This window comes from Pristis pectinata, chromosome 28, assembly GCF_009764475.1.
Source record: "Pristis pectinata isolate sPriPec2 chromosome 28, sPriPec2.1.pri, whole genome shotgun sequence".
Classification (NCBI taxonomy): domain Eukaryota; kingdom Metazoa; phylum Chordata; class Chondrichthyes; order Rhinopristiformes; family Pristidae; genus Pristis; species Pristis pectinata.
This window is the reverse complement of record NC_067432.1, coordinates 14,042,250-14,057,765: the sequence shown is the minus strand read 5'-3', so window position 1 is coordinate 14,057,765 and position 15,516 is coordinate 14,042,250. Positions and strand designations below refer to the sequence as shown.

The 15,516-nt window shown below is 37.2% G+C and overlaps 1 protein-coding gene across 1 annotated transcript in view; it reads right to left on the bottom strand.

The window, feature by feature from the left end:
* The window catches only part of dmxl2 (Dmx-like 2), a 127,964-nt gene that overhangs the window by 8,833 nt on the left and 103,615 nt on the right, over positions 1-15,516 (bottom strand). Inside the window, 10 exon segments of the mRNA XM_052040312.1 lie at positions 982-1,109; positions 2,585-2,645; positions 3,558-3,693; positions 4,763-4,884; positions 7,149-7,235; positions 7,613-7,678; positions 9,977-10,094; positions 10,637-10,838; positions 14,151-14,236; positions 15,270-15,412. Coding sequence (XP_051896272.1) covers positions 982-1,109; positions 2,585-2,645; positions 3,558-3,693; positions 4,763-4,884; positions 7,149-7,235; positions 7,613-7,678; positions 9,977-10,094; positions 10,637-10,838; positions 14,151-14,236; positions 15,270-15,412 — 1,149 coding nt within the window.

The following is a 15,516-nucleotide window of genomic DNA, read 5'->3' as shown; positions in this document are numbered from 1 at the left end:
GTGATTTTCTGTCCATTAATCACATGAATCATCATCTGGTCCTATATAAAGTTGCACTCCTCCCTACATGGGCCAAATACAGGCAAATGGGACTTTCCTGTGATTGTTACATCAAGGTTTGCAATTAGGGGGAAAAAAAATCTCCAAAAATTTGAAAGTTTTTAAAATGTGGTTCAGTATCACATTACTGCCTCTGAACCAAAAACTTGGTTGTCCCATTCCAGAAATGAGGACACAATTCAGCCAAAAATAATATCATCACTATTCCATTCAGTAGCAGTTTACGAATGAGATGTTACAGGGAAGCACCACATGAACTCTCTCAGGAGGATGTAAAAGATATTAAGCATTAAAAAGGAGAATTTTTTGAGACACCTTATTAAGGAAATTGATTGCTGTTATTCTTCCTTCCTTTCCCCAATGACCACTGAACTTTTGACATCCCAAGGTTGTGAAATAATCAGCAAATTATATAGGACAGAGACAAGTCCATTACACCCATTCCAGCTTTTTTGAAATGAGTAACAAATTAGTGTCACATCACCATCCACACAGATCTTTCTCCACAGACCTCAAAAAGCACTATACAAAATTTAAATATGTTGCTTCTTGCTTTATTTGTAAAGACGCATACCTACTGAAACAGTCAATTACTTTTATGAAACACTGGGTGAGAAATTCAACTTTGGTCACTAGCACCAAAAGCATGAGTATCAGTTGCCTCTAATGTTCAGTTTTATTGGCTCTTCCACCACAATGACTATGGAACAAATGCTTTCTAAAGCAACTGATCACGTTTGGATAATGTGTAAAACTAATAAATGTTCTACACCTTCATTCTAGTAATTTGGGAAACCTCTCTCAAAAACTAAATGGGGTGGAATGATTAAGAAAATTTCATAACTTCTGGAAGGATGACTCCTCAGTACTTTATATTACTGATCTAAAAAAAACTTGAGAATGGTTACATTAAATACCAACCTTATTGCCTTGGGTATTAAAATAAAGTCGGGTAACCCTGGCATTGCCAGCTTGTCTGAAACATATAACCTGCTGCGGCCGATTCCATTCAAACATACGGACACTTCCATCTTGTGCACCTGTAAGATCTGATTGGTACAAATCAAAAGTAATCATCAGAGGGTAATAAATATAAATGCACATGAATAAATTCTTTCCGCATACAATAAATTTATTATTTGGTAGACTGTTTTTCCTTTCATTCATAATAAAAGCAACCAGCTGTATCCCTTCAAGTCCTAAAAAGGATTGGTTCTACCTCTTGTTTCAAAGGATTTAGTAATCATCAATATTTAAAGGGATTAGTCTTAAGTGCAAATGCCCTGCCCTTCGTAGGAATAAATGCAAAGGGACTGAAAATTGGATACACAAGAGAGACTGCAGATGCTGGAAATCTGGAGCAACACACAATATGCTGGAGGAACTCAGCAGGTCAGGCAGCATCTGTGGTGGGAAATGAACAGTCGAAGTTTCAGGTCAAGACTGCCATTCAATTCAAAAAATCAGAAATTCATTAAGTGTCAGTGTGTAATCTCATATTTAGTTGATTTTGATGACGCATTTGCAAAAGGATGCAGGTACAATAATTGTAGGAGAATCTGAAACTAGGGGTCACTGTTTTAAAATAAGGGATCACTTGTTTAAGATGGAGATGAGCTGAAGTTTTTCTCTCAGAGGGCTGGAGTTTTTGGAAGTCTCTACATCAGAGGATGGTAGCAACAGAGTCTTTGAATACGTTTAAGGCAAAGTTAGGTAGAGATTTTTGATAAGCACATGGCCAAAAGGTAACTGTGGGTAGAAGGCAGAGTTCTGGTTATAAATGGATCAGTCATGATCTTATTAAAGAGTGGAGCAGGCCTGAGGAGCTCATTGGCCCCAATTAGTATGTTTGGATTTCAAGCTGGCCAACAAGTACATGTGAAAGTGTCTGTGGACTGATCTTGCGCCACAGTCTTTAATGTTACCCATTTTCCTTCCTCAATGTAATGAACTTGATAAAAACAGGATCTGCAAAATCAAAATCTGCAGATTCTGGAAATCTGAAATAGAGAGAAAATGCTGGAAGCACTCATTAGGTATGGCAGCATATGTAGAAAGAGAAACAGGGTTAACATTCCAGGTCAAAGATCAGTCATCAGGATTTTGACTAGAAACGTTAACTTGTCCCACACACAATGCCTGAAAATCTTCCAGCATTTTCTGTTTTTATTTGAAAACAGGACTTCCTGCACACCTGTTAGTTTTTAAATTTTGCAGAGTGCGAGAGAGTGAGCATTTGCAAAAATATGGTTAGATATAGGGAAGAGAACGAAAGAGCAAGAAAGAGAAAGAACTGTGCATTGTGATTTGAAGATGCTGTTAATGCCTAACCTTGCTCAGGCACATAATCTCAATCAGACAACCAGACTGGTTTTTGACTGAAAGCTGGGTGGCTCAGTTAGATAACAAAATTATTTGTTCTAACATTTTTGTTGTTAATTTTTACTTATTTATTAGGTCTTTGGGCAGAAGGCAGGCAAGGTCTTCTGTTAGGTTTGAGAAACAGAATTGGCTTAGCACTCACAATATCGGTGAGCTGGATGAGAAGTCATCCTCTTCACATTATTCAAATTTCTCTTTATGATCTACAATGAAGAAAATACATAAATTAATAAATGCACATTGATTCAATGCAATACAGAGAGTACAACTGCATATAATTACCTTTACTACTAATTTGCCACTACCAATTTACTGCATTATTTTGAAAAAGGGACTATTCCAGTTTGGTTATTGGTTAAGAAAAAATGATTTTCATTCTAAGCAAATGGTGAAGTTCATTATGATAATTAATATTTGTTTTGATTACTGAAATGCAGTGAATTAAAGTGGATAATACTGGCCCAAATTCAATCCAGTCTTTCCTTGCATATGTAAGGCTCAGCTATTCACTGGATAAATGAAATGAATAATTGACGGGAATGGGATTTGTCCGATATGACTCAGTATTTAGTATCATAATCAAACTTCCTAGAAATCCATGTTCTATGCAATTAAGATCTTATGAAAATAAAAACTGATTAAGAGTAATTCAGAGTAGGTCTTTATGAGTAAAGTTTACAAAAAATTCTCAATAAATTAATTCCTTGTTCTTGCAAGTGTGTTTTTAAAATCATGGAATTCACTCTATAAATGTTCAGAAGCAATTTAAAGCTGGAGAGGAAAAGCCAAAACACAAGAAGAAATTACAAATATAAGAGGTTAAAAGGAAGGAAAACAAAGGGGTGGTATGCAGAGAAAAATATTTTAGAAATATATTAGGCAAAAAGAGTATTGTTAAATACATGGGTCACAAGAGAGGTCAGTGAGTGGGTAACACATGAAAAATATTCAACAATTCTTGGCACTTTGTTTCAATCATTTAAAGTTAACCTCCTCAAATACCCTTTACATTTGCAAGCAGTTAGGGAGCATGCAATCCTAAACTGGCTAAAGTCATGAGTTCCTTTATAAACAAAATTAACAATATTGGAGGAGTTATGTAGCTCTTGACGTACCACAGTGGCTCCTGTGCTGGTTTGCCCACTTCCTAGCCAAGGCATTGAAGACGAACTAGAAAGCTGGCTGGATCCAAAATGAGTTGTACTTGTTTGGCTGGTGCTCCCCGCTGAGCGATGCTCAAGATCATCAGAACTACAAGAGATATTAATGATTTAGACATTATAATGGTTTCTATATTGAAGGGTGATGCTAAATTTAGAGCAGAGGGTAGGACAGACAGGTTATACTGAGAGTATGAAAGAATGAAATGAGAATTTACGTTGACAGGAGTTGACTGAGGAAAGACACAAAGTGACTCAAGTAGACCATAAATGAAAGATGTTTGGGCCACTTCTGTGCTGTATGTACCATCATCCAGTAACTTATCATAACTTTAGATAATGTGAACTTTTTATTTCAATGTAAAGCAAATCAGGACATACATTATGTAGTAAATGGCAAGGCCCTGGGAAGTGTTGTAGAACAGAGATACTGAGGAGTACAAGTGCATAATTCCCTGAAAGTGATGACCCAGTTAACCAGGGTGGTGAAGGCAGCGTATGGTGCTCTTGCCTTCATCGGTCAGGGCAAGAGCTGGGACATCATGTTACAGCTGTACAAGACATTAGTAAGACTGCACTTAGAATATTGTGAGCAGTTCTGATCGCTGTACTATAGATAGAATGTGATTAAGCTAGAGAAGGTGCAGAAAATATTCACAAGGATGTAACCAGGACTGGAGGGCATGAGTTATAAGGAGAGACTGGATAAGCTGGGACTGTTTTCCCTGGAGTGAAGGAGGCTGAGGAGTGACCTTATAGGAGGTTTATTAAATCATGATGGATGGTCACCATCTTCATCCTCCCCCCCCCCCCAGAGTAGGGGAGTCCAAAACTAGAGGGCATAGGTTAAAGGCGAGTGAGGAAAGATTTAAAGTGGACTTGAGTGGCAAGTTTTTCCACACAGTGGGTAGTGGGCATATGGAACAAGCTGCCAGAAGAAATGGTAGAGGCAGGAACAATTACAATGTTTAAAACACATTTGGACAGATACATGGATAGGAAAGGTTTAGAGGGATATGAGCCCAATTCAGGCAAATGGGAGAAGCTCAGGTAGACACCTTGGTCGGCATGGACAACTTGGGCCAAGGGGCCTGTTTCAATGCCAAACAATTTTATGATTCTATATACAAAAAAAATTCTAAAAATATTAACTTTAGAACCTTCTAGAATCTCTGTCTGAATCTTCACCAATCCAGGTAAAAGGCTGAGCAGCTAGAATCGCAGATATATCAAGTTCTTGCACATCATGTGTCGAAGCCAGAACTATCTCATTGGAATTTGCCTTTTATGAGGGGAGAGAAAAATAAAATAATTCACACCAAGGAAACCAAACTAAGAGCACAGAAGAAAACCTTTTCAATAAACTGGAAGTTAGTAGTGATATTTACCCTGATAGGCAGATCAATCTAACTAGTACTAGAAAAAATATGCAACATACTAGTAATCTGAAACAGTTGTTAGAAATATAGCCCTGGATAACAACACAAAAGTGGAAGGACTGTGTAATAGCTACTTCAGAAAAACCAGAACTACATCTTTCGCAAACAACCTGTAATTGTTTCCCATCTAAAGCAGCATAATTGATAAATTGATTCTTGGCCTAGTCGGAACTCCTGAATGCCGCAGCAAAAGGTTACTGCTAAGCCAGGCTTAGAGCAGATAGATATGCTGGTAGGAAGAATGCACGAGCAGTGCTATAAAGTGACTTACCAAATCCTGCCACTCTTGTCTCATTCCACCTTGCCAGGTTTCCAAGGCCTGGGAAGCCTGGCCAACTGTGCTTTATAATAGATTTATATGACCACCTCTCTTCTTGCTTGTTCCCCATTCCATTTGTTAAAACCAAAACAGGCTCAGGGTAGACAGAGTTCCTCTTTCAGATTTCTGATTTTTTGAAAAAATAATCTCCCACCCAAGCCAAATCCACCAGTGTTGAGGGCAACAATGTCCCATGGAGCAAGTCAGCATGTGCAAAGAGAAACAGCAATTTAACATTGTGTGTTTGAATCTTTGGGAATTCAAAACTTAAAAGTTGAAATGTTATTTGCTCAGAGGTTGAATAGATTATACCAACACCTTAGTGAAGTTGAAGACTGAATGACCTACAAACTACATACAAGAAAACAGTTAAAGGACCATCTCAACAAAGGAACAGAAGGAAACTAAAATGAAAGAACATGTAAATAATCAGTGTGCGAAAACATACGAGAGAATGCCATTGCAGGAATAGGAACATAGGAGAAATTGAGAATATAAAAATACAAGAGATCTGGTGAAAACAAAAGTTCTGCAAATATGGATCCCGAGCCAAAAGCAGGATATCGCCTCCATCACGGAATGAGTTCTGAAGAAGGATCATCCAAAATCAACTAGCCTTTAAGTTCCCACAGCCTACTGAGACCGACAGCACATCCAACCAAAATGATGGATGTTAAAAATCCATAGTTTATATCCACTACCACCAAACCGATACTTTCTTCTTGGGCAGCCCCTTAGGGAAGGAGGTGTATTCCAGCATTTTGAGGAATGCAAGACGTAATTTTTTCGAAGTATGGGGCAGCCACTGCACACCAACTATCACACAAGGTTGACAGAGCAAAGTTTTAGTCAAATGGCAAGGATCTCCAAAACAAAATGGAGACCAGGCTCTCTTGCACAGACTATGCACACACATACACACTTGTGGATACAAAGCCACATGCTCTTGCCCATACCTCTTCCACACACTCACTTCACCATCCCACTCTAATCCCCTTCCTCCTCCAGATGCCCTTCCTCGAATTTCCTGTCCCTCCGTTCCCCTTCCCCAACTCCCTTCCCCTTTCACAAACCCTTTCCTGCAAGACCAATGTCAGTAATCACATCAAGAATTTACTGTTGTTCAGATGTGTAAAAGGAGCTGAGTGACATCAGGATTAGATTAGATGCTCAGCACAAGCAGTATGCAATAGCTAAGTGATGTCACAACAAATAGATTTGATGAACCCTCTGCAATCCTGCCACTTTGATGAGTTAGGTATTGCATAACTTGGAGGCTGTGCTCAAATATTACCTTCTATATTGGAGAGACAAAATGCACATGACCAGGTACCTTCACTCCCCAACCTTGTTATCTTTGAACTCCCATTCTCATTGACTTCTATATCTTTTACATCCTACCATGTCACAATCATGCTTGGGAAGAGTAGAGCAGCTTTAAGAAATCTTCAAGAACAGTCTTTCACCTGGATATTTTAGCAATTTAGCTAATCTTACTAAAGGGTTAAAAAGTCACTTAGAAGAGCTGAATTCAGTACACAAGCCTAAGCATAAATGTGTGAGCTGGTCATGCAAAATGTGCAGTACAATGTAAAAGTTATTTGGGCACATGTCATAAGTTATAGCCACTGGCTTCAACAGGAAGGTGTTGATATCATTTGTATTTGGCCATGCGATAAGCATACAAGAAAAAATCCAAATGCAAAGGTGATAATATCATTTGTTTGTAAAGAATTTTATGTTTTTGGATTACAAGGAAAAAAATTATAAGCCACTTGGTTTTCTTACCTTATTAATTGCAAATGCCATGATGGCATCAGAATCTTTATGAATAATCTTGGATTTTCCACCAGGAAATCCCATATCTGCTTCAACCTAAAAGACAGTACTACATAAAATGATGTACAGATCAAGACTTCAATAAATTTTAATGCACAAGTTCTGTACCAATGATGCTGTTTGCCTTTTTATTTGGAAATAAAATATTCAGCGATAAGTTAAAAGAATTACCAGCCTTACCAACTGTTTAATGGTTTTAGCAATGCAGCAAAAAGCTGTGCATAATATCCACGTAACCCTTTTGAAATCACACAGAATGAATGACACATTTGCATTGCATTTTCCAGTCACAACAATGAGATAGAGCTTTGCATGTGCACAATTATTTACTTCACAGACCATTAAACAAGATGTTGAAGCTAGTGCAATTACAACAGCTGCTAAAGACAAAGGGGGTGGGAAAGGAATACTACCTTGTTGCTTCCACGATGTTCCCTGACGTAGTTTTGTTTGACTTGGTCCACATGGTCTTCTACTGACTACACAACACAGCACACAGTCACAGCACATTACACATGCACAGAAATAAAACAAAATGAAAATGAATAAAATGTTTTTACTGAATTAAAAAAAATGAAAACCTGGTAGTATTGCATCAGCAAAGGCAGCAATTGTATTATATTGACATTACAAATTGATGATTTGACATTTCACAAAAATGGCTAATCAATCCTTTTAATTTGCCATTAGATGAAATGTGCAAAACTTTCAATGAACACAAATTTCATAAAAATAAAATGTAATAAACAGAGTCTGCATATTGTGAAGTTATAAAAAGAAATTTTGTTAAGAACTTCATGACCTAAAAGCACTTTGGTTTGTAAACCTTTTATAGGAAATTGTGCAGTTTGCAAATAAAGGTGGATGAGATAGATTTATTCTTATAGATTGAGAATTATTTGTGGTTTCTGTTACAAGATTCAAATCATAACCAGATTTGTGTAAAATAGAATTTTTTATTTTATTTCTGAAGAGATTTCTTACAGTCTGTTAGATATTTTTTGAAATAATTCACATTAAAAAAGATAAAAGCCTAAATGAACAATACTGCCAGGACTATAAAACAAGGTGGCAAGCAATATACTGATGATGTGCCTAACTTATTTAAGGGATGGAAAACCATTCCAATTTAATGCGCATTTCCTTTCACTAATATTAAACCAAATAGAAAATTAACTTTTACAAACTGATATAATTGATTAGGTTTCTTGCCAATACTTTTTTTTAAAAAAAGGAAAATGGTAATTCGAAATGGCACAAGATATTAAGTCTGCATACATTGTTGAAAGGTTATCTGATAACAATTGCAATTTCTGGCACACTCAACCCTAGTTTCTCCATTATGCTATTTTTCTTTCCTAGGGGCCAGGACTCTACGAACACTGGTATAACACACACACACGCTAGTGCATAACACTAGTATATCTCTGGTACCTCATTTCACTGAGGCATTCTTAATACAACATTCTCTAGAGATTATGTTATTGGCAGAGCTGTGGCCATGGAGGGGCAGATGAATTTAATCACAGTCATGGACAATTGCATTCCCACCAAATATGCACATACGCATTTGCCCTTTTAACAAGATTTGATGGAATATCCATAGTTGGGATAAATCAAAAATCATTTTTCCTTTGGAGACACAAGAGACTGCAGCTACTGGAATCTGGAGCAACAAACAATTGCTCAGGAACTCAGCAGGCCGAGCAGCATCTGTTGGGGTAAAGGAATTGTTGATGTTTCGGGATGAAACCCTGCATCATGTTTTTCCCTTGCCTCCATTAGAGAGGTGCTAAGCCTGTTTCAAATGCCTCCAAATAGTGATCTTGCTAAAATTTACAAACAACATAGATCAAGGATAACACCTGATCTTGGCAAAGTTCTGCATCACAGCCTACAGTGCAATTACCCAGCTCCTACTACCAGTTGTTCTTCAGTAATTGTCACATTCCACAAATCTTTTTTGCTTAAAAGGGATTACTAAAATTTAATTTAGGGGCCACTTATTACACTAGCAGATATGGATAAGGATGCAAAATTGCTAGGTTTAAGTAAATACAAAATATATAATGACAAAAAGGGCAAAATATGCAGAACACATTACCCACACACATTAAGAGTTTCCAAGCCCTTCATGATTTTCAAGTGTAAATTACCCATTGAACATCCTGATTAAATCATCAGGAAGAAATCCAAAGAAGTTTAACCTTTGGAAAACATGGCAAGACAAATGCATGTGGGAGGGATCTGAGGTTGATCACTGTCAGGAACCCCAAAATTATGTTGCAAAGTTCAAGATGCATTCTGGATTTTGTGTCCCACAAAGAAAGCATACTAAAACAAAAACTATTTCCTGGGTTTCTCAATCATTGCTTTACTATCATGATAATAACGGCATTGGAATACTAATTGTATCACTGAGGTCCAACATTTTATTGGAAATGAAATTTTGCTTGCCTGCAGTGGATTGGCTAATGTTGCTTACAAAACCCAATAATTACAATGGTAGGGGGTGGGAATAAATCAAGAACAAAGTGGGAAATGCTTGACCTTCATTTTAACTAATCATCCCATTTATTCCTAGAGGAAAGATGTGGGAGGAAATATAGCTATATTAAGCTGACTTTTATAACTGAATTATTACAAGTTGACACATCATCATAAGCATCCTTTAGTTTAAGTTATGCCAAATACAAGGTTGGTCTTTAAATCTAGAATACTAATTCCAGCTACAAAATTAAAAAAAGGCAACAACTTTTATCCTTACACCCATTTACCTCACTTTGCTTTCTTTTCTTTGTGAATATAAATCTTATAAATGTGTCTTGCAGAATTTCTTGTTTGATCAGGAAGTACCACAGCCTTTTAACAGGGAATGTGGAATAATGCCTTGACCTGAAGTAAAATAAATAGTTAACAAATTCTGTTCACATAAGCATAACAATAAATTTATAGGTCTATTTTTTACCTGCTACCAATAATTTTAAACTTAACTGGAACTTCATAGTAACAGATGAAGCACAAAGTTCTTGATTAAACAAACCATGTTAACAGATCATCATTAGCATCAAAAGTTAAACTTCAAACCACCAAAGACCAGGAGCCCTGTAAGTTCAGGACTGCACATAATTGAGGATGTGGAAATAGACATTTAGCAATCATTATACCATTGACATCTTTATATAATCTTACCAGTGTTGTATTGTTGTGTTCACTTGGTAGTTATATTCATAAGAAAAATAATGGAAAATACAACCATCACCTCTTTGGGCTCCCTACACCATTTTAAAAGCATTTTCTGCCGCAAGTTTATTAGCGATGAATTCCGATGATTAACCATGGAAATATTTTTTTCACTTATCATTATGACAGCACTAATTAAAGTCAACTGATAAAAAATATACCCCTCCAAGCCTATATTTAATTTGTTCCCTTACTTGAATGGAGTGTTTTCTGGTTCAAGCATTGCTTTGTGTCGCAGAATAGCTGGTCCACCAACATTAGAGAAATCATTGGGATATGTGTTAATGTAGTTTGGAGGCGGGCCTTCAAACTGTTCCATTTTTGCCTGAAGTATCTGCTGCCAGTTTTCCAAGGTTTTCATAACAGCATTACCCAAAGGAGAAGTTACTGGAAGATCTATGGAAAAAATACATTTGAGGAAAACAAAATTAACAGACAGCCAGTCAATTTTTAAACTCAATTAGGATTCTATAAAACAGAATCGAACTCTGTTTTCAAAAACAGTGTGAATAATGTTAGGGTGGAAAAAAATTTAATTCTTATTTTTGCAAGTGGTTTGACTTAATGTGAAGCACACGCTCAAAAAATTAATTTTTTTTGAATTGATAATGCAAATCCCAGAAATTTCAGATTTCATAAATTTCATTACAAAATCCTTAATACTTATAACTATTTCGTTAAATAAATTATTTCATCCAGTTCAACCCATGAGATTATTGCCTACAGCAAAAGCACACACACACACACACACACACTCCAACAAGCTTCAAAACCTGAGCCTCTGTACCTCCCTCCGCAATTGGATCCTCGACTTCCTTATCGGGAGACCACAGTCAGTGTGGATCGGTAGTAACATCTCCTCCTTGCTGACAATCAACACAGGCACACCTCAAGGATGCATGCTTAGCCCACTGCTCTACTCTCTCTACACTCACGACTGTGTGGTTAGGCACAACTCAAATGCCATCTATAAATTTGCCAATGACACCAATGCTGTTGGCAGAATCTGTTGTCCAGGAGCCTGAAGACCCACACTCAACATTTCAGGAACAGCTTCTTCCCCTCCGCCATCAGATTTCTGAACGGTCCATGAACACTACCTCATCATTGCTCTGTTGCACTGTTTATTTTTGTAACTTGTAGTAATTTTTATTGTCTTTACGTCTTGCACTGAGCTGCTGCCGCAAAACAACAAATTTCATGACGTATGTCAGTGATAATAAACCTGATTCTGAACAAAATAGACCAGGAGGATGCAGAAAGACTGGAGGGATGAAAGGCAGATGAAATTAAATGCAGGGAACTAAAAGGTGAAACATTTTGTTGGGAAGAATAAGAGACGAGACAAAATGTTAAATAGTAAAATTTAAATGGGTGCAAAAGAGGAGATGTTGGGGGAAGTGGCTATGCACACATGCTTAGAGCTGGTAGGATGATGCATGTGGCTGAGTACAGGCAAAAATTCTTTTCAGGGGGATGATTCCAAATTGTGTTCCCAGCACCTGACCCTGACCCAATCAGGGAATATCTTTTAAATCAGGTTGCTGCCATGATAACAACATTACAAAAAAACTTCATGTGAGAATGTCAATTGTCATTACCACCTCTAAAATCGCATGTGAACTAATGTTTTTGGCAAAGCATGTTGCAGGGAATGATATCACTAGCTACATGCCTTAAGAACAAAATAAGTCAACTACCCAAACACAATTTGTGACCCGAAGAGCTGGGTCAAATTTCGGTGTGGCACAATTCCATCTGGAACTAAGAGCCATTGTGTTCCTCTACAGAAAAGAGAAAATTGATTTTCATATGTGTAGTGCTAAAAATAAAAGTGCCATGTGTCTGAATTTCTAGTGTGCTGTTTCCAACAATTTATGTATCAAGAATCAGAGGGTATGGAATGTTTGGTTACTGTTTCAATAGTAGCTTCCAAAATGCAACTTGATAAGTATTTAAACAAACAGCTGGGATATTTTAGTGAAAGTGCTGAAGTGGCAATCAGGGCATTGCTCTTTAATAGTCTAGGTTGATATGGTGGGTCTTGCCCCCACTGAGACAGAATGAAAAAAAGTCAGCTAGGTCACATTTTAACTTGAACCAAAGACCAAGTATTTCTGAACGTTTCAGTGACAATCAAAAAGAAATAAAAGTCATTTAAATATTAGATTGAAAAAAACTCTGCTGACAACTCATAGCTTCCCCAGAGTGGTCTAGGTGGAAGTGTTTCAGCGTGGTTGACCACCTCTACAGGTACACACTAGAGTCATCCACCACGTTGTCAGTGAACAGAACATTCTTGTTGTCCAGCAGCTTTTCTTTATCTTGTGGTTCAAGTTGAATTGGCACAGGGTACTGCTTCAGAATGAAGGCATCATGACTGAGGCCAGGATACCATGCAATGATATGCATGATTTACTGCCTATGTTCACACACCATCTGGTCTTTGAGGGAGCACAAAACCATTCTGGATCTAGTTTAGGGCAGAGCTGATACTCAGCAACCATAAGGTAGTATGCATGCAGACAGCGGCATCCCACACCATGGATATTTTATAATTATAATCCTCTCAAAACTACATGTTCACTCTATTTTGTTGGTCTCTGGCATTAGAGAACAATATATACCAGGCCCTCTTTGAATGGAAAGCCTAAATGACATTCTTTTAAAAAAAATCATAGACAGCAATCCTAGATAAACTACAAATATGCCAGCCTGAAAGGTAACAGATATCTAAAAGTCACCTCGACAGTCTTCAACAATATGGTCCTTAATCTGCTCCACTGGTGCAGTTTGAGATAGATCAGATGGTAAAATTCAGTGCATATTCCTTTACTGAAGCATAAGCTCGACATACATTGCTCCTTGCTAAAGTTGAGGTGGGAGAGTAGCTCTTTATACGTTCTGGTTGATTACTGCTTCCTTCTGAGACCCTTCTCCTTCCTCTCTTTAGTAGCTTGCCCTGATCTGCACACCCTACATTCATGCAGTCACACAAAGTTGCAAAGGAAATGTATACCAATTCACTCAATCCTAGGAACAACTGGCTTAGCCAGAAGCTAGAAGTCAGCAAAAAGGCCTTCAGCATTTGACATACCTTTCCTTATAAACTTTTGCAACTTGGATCAACTCTAGAAATTACCAGGTACTTGAGAAACAAACCAAAAGATAGAATAAATTGACTAGCAACTAACCAATAAATAGCAGATGATCCATTCAAATACCACTCATGGACATCCATCCATTACTGAATAGGTGTGCAGCCATGTGGGTTTAAGAGCAATGCATTAACTGGAGTGATGGGTTGCAAAATGGCAATGCTGGCATCAAATCATTGCTCATTGACATTATGTCTCAGCTGCTTGTATCCAGTGGACATTGCTTGTGCTTGCGCCAATATTTCCACCAAACCAAATGTTTAACTACTCATGTCAGAAGTGAGAGTAATGGCAAGGAGGCTATTTTGGACATCTAGGGGTGCTTGCCACAGTAAAAATGTCTATACCAATTCAAAATATGTTAAGTCTTGTGTTAATATGTTAAGAGTTGTTTTTATGAAGGATGCAAAAAATTAAATCAGTTATTTAGCAATTACAAATAAACAATGAAAGCCTTTTTAAATTCCACGTGATGATTTCATTTCAAATGCAGTATTTTTCTAATTGTGACACAATTTAAAAAATATAACTTAAACTGGAAATACCATACCTGCAAAATCCAACCCTACAACAGGAAAGAAGTTTTTCACATTGTTCAGAGCGAGCTTAACCATTCCTAAACGTATCAGAGCCCAACTGGAAAATAAATATAGATAGAATTGCCAGATACTTCAAATTTCTTTTTACAAACATCAAGTACAGATTCTTAATTAGAGGCCATCCTCTTCAAAAAAAATGCAAATGAAATAAAATGAACAGCAACAAAGAACAGGAGATGTAGCTATGTCTTTACACTAGTCTAAGAACTTAACTACTGATAGTCTCGCCTTCAGACTAAAATAACAAAAAGTGGTTAATTTACCGGACTAGCATCCAGAGGCTTGATCTAATGATTCAGAGACACGAGCTTGAATCCCACCCACGGCAGCTAGAGAATTTAAATTCTTAAATAAACTGGAAATTAAAAATCTAGTATTAGCAGTGATGACCGTGAAACTACCATTTGCCAGAAAAACCCATCTGGTTCACTGAAGTCCTTCAAAGGAGGAAACCTGCCATGCTTATCTGATTGAGTCATAACTGCTCTCAAAAGGACCTAGCAAGCTGCTTGGTACAGGGAAATTTGGGATGGGCAACAAATGTGACTCCCACATCCCAAGAATGAATAAATTTAAAAACCTAGCCAAAGCCATCAGACTGCGAGGTCTCTTTTCTTTTGTAGCTTCTCACATTCCTCTTTGCCAATGGCCAATTTCCAATGTATTGACTGAAGCTCTATCACCTTCCTGTTTGCTTGAAGTCATAGTCATCATATTTCACACACTGTCTACTTACATCCCTAATTTGCTCCTTATATGCCGCTAAACCACATTTGCCATCTGTGAATAGACCTGACTAAATAGACTACCAAAAATTATCAGATTAATAAAAATCTCAGCAAGTGATAGCAGTCTTCTACAAAAAGTAGAAACATTTTTAATAGTGAAACTCCCCCATGTTTGCCCTCAAAACTAATTCATATGCTGTCAATATTATGAAATATCCCAATCTTTTAAAATAAGTACGTTTAAACAAAAATTCTGCAAGTAACTTCTTTAGCTTTATGTATTTAAATTTAAAAAGTATGTATGAATCAATTTTCTTTGGAACAAAGATCCTTGTAACTAACCTGTACGAATTAGGATCAGAATGTTCTTGCAGCTGAATGTCAGAAATAAAAGCATCATCATCATCGTCGTCGTCATCATCGTCACTAGGAATACTTTCATCTGAATCGTACATAAATCCACTCTCAGATGGAGGCAGGAATGGCTTTAAAGCACAAATACACCAATTAAAATGGGATTAGGCAAAGAATTTTGAACATGTATACGATCGTTTCCTTAATACAATGACCTAGAAGCTCTTCCACATTT